Consider the following 1,882-nt stretch of genomic DNA (forward strand, 5'->3'; position numbering starts at 1 on the left):
CCCCATGGGGCTGCCGGGCCCTCGCCCGCCGCCGCGGAGCCCACCGGTGACACCGAGCCCGCCGGGGCCGGGGACCGAGCCGCTGCTGTGTCCCCGCCGGGAGCCGCGGCGCGGAGCGCAGGTACGGGAGAGGATGCGGTGCGAGCCGGGAGCGGGGGCGGGGAGTACGGACCGAGAGCTGCTCGCCCCGGGAGCGGGAGCGGGGTGCGGGGTGCGGGGTGGGGGTCCCCGCTGTCGGCAGAGCCGGTGTCCGCAATCATCCCGACCCCGCAGCCCCCGAGGACCGCATGCACCGTGAGGGCCAAGGATGTGTCTGGGAGCTGCCCTACCGCCGGTGCCGGCCACTAGGAGCGATTTTTTTTTATCCGTAAAGCAGGGGCTGGGAAGATAGCGAGCCCCAGCGCCGCTGGCATGAACCGGGGGTTGGAGTCGGGCCGGGGAGGGGGCTGTCGCCTCCACTCTGCTCCCCCTGCCCCGCTGTCGCACTGAGCCCCGGGCACTGACCGGGAGCCCGGACCCCACCCGTGGGAGGCAGCGGGCCCGGGTCCTGCCCTCAGTCCTGGCTGACAGCGGTGCCCTCTCCCCGCAGCCTGGGCAGCCCGCAGCAGCCAGCCAGGAGCATGGCCCACACAGACAGCAAGCTGGGGTCCCCGCCGGTGGCACCCTCGTCCCCCGAGYTGGAGTGCCAGATCTGCTACAGCGGCTTCGACGCCCGTGCCCGCAGGCCCAAGCTGCTCCGCTGCGGCCATCGCCTCTGTGCCCGCTGCCTGCGCAGGATTGTGCCCCCGGGGGACGCATCAACCCCTCAGCTCCGTTGCCCATTCTGCCGCCAGCACAGCCCAGTGCCCGGCGGGGACGTGCAGCAGCTGCAGGATGACAATGAGGCACTGGCACTGCTGACAGGCCGTGAACGGGCCAAGAAAAGGGCTCCACCCMGATCTCCCGAGGTCCTCCTTTGTCCCAGTGTGCTGGAGCCCACATCCAGCCCCGACTGCCTCGTTGTCACCATCCTGGAGGTGCCAGAGGACGTGGCCCCACCAGAGAGCCTGGGCAGGCTGGAGGTGGTGCGGCTGTACCGCCCCACCAGCCTGGGTGCRCTGCCCTGCCACAGCCCTGGGCAGAAGTGGCGCTCCTGGGGGTGGCAAGCTGTCCCCCGCTTCATCCTGGGCGTCCTCTGCCTCCTCTACTTCAGCTCTCTGCCCTTCGGCATCTACCTCCTGCTCATCGAGCACCACAGCCTGGGCATCATCCTGGTCAGCCTTGTGCCCTCCACCCTCCTCCTCTGCATTGTCTACAGCCTCTGCCAGTGCCTGTGTCTGGAGGTCTTTGGGTTCCCCCACTCTTGACCYAGCACGGCCAACCCCTGTGCCTGAGCCCGGGATGATTTGGGTTCCTTGGGGTACAGGTATCTGACCCACAGCATGCTCTGCCTGGACCACGGGGAGCTCAGTGCCTGGTGCCTTCCCATGCAGAACAGCACTGGCTTTTCCATGTCGGAGCTCATGCTGGAGAGGCTGCAGGAGCTCGTTGCATCCTACAAGCATTCGGGCTGGACCTTCAGCTCCTCATCCTCCTCCTCCACAGCAGACAAAGAGCAGGAGCCGGGACACTGATCCCAACTGAGGAAGCACAAGTGCTGTGTGCTGAGCGCCGCGGCCGGAGGGGCCCCGGCAGGAGAGGGACGGGCAGAGCCCGGGGGCTCCTGCGGCCGGACTGGCCCCAGCACGGCTCCGTGTCCATAGTGTAAATAGTTCTGTCCGTGGCGCCCACGCTCCTCGTGGGGCTGCTCCCATCGCATCTGTGTTTCTTTCTCATGTGTGAGTCCCGTGTTCGCTGACATTGTGTCCTGGAGAGGGAAGGAGCAGAGGAGAAGCGTTTCTTT

General features: G+C 67.9%; 1 protein-coding gene across 1 annotated transcript; it reads left to right on the plus strand.

The window, feature by feature from the left end:
• Positions 1 to 620: 620 nt before the first annotated feature.
• Positions 621 to 1,876, plus strand: LOC130588488 (E3 ubiquitin-protein ligase RNF182-like). The gene has a single exon (XM_057389407.1). It carries the CDS (start codon positions 621 to 623, stop codon positions 1,344 to 1,346), a length of 726 nt encoding a protein of 241 aa, XP_057245390.1. The 3' UTR covers positions 1,347 to 1,876.
• Positions 1,877 to 1,882: the final 6 nt, after the last annotated feature.

The sequence above is a fragment of the Malurus melanocephalus genome, unplaced genomic scaffold, assembly GCF_030028575.1.
Source record: "Malurus melanocephalus ecotype Western Australia unplaced genomic scaffold, MMel_1.1 scaffold_5557, whole genome shotgun sequence".
Lineage (NCBI taxonomy): Eukaryota > Metazoa > Chordata > Aves > Passeriformes > Maluridae > Malurus > Malurus melanocephalus.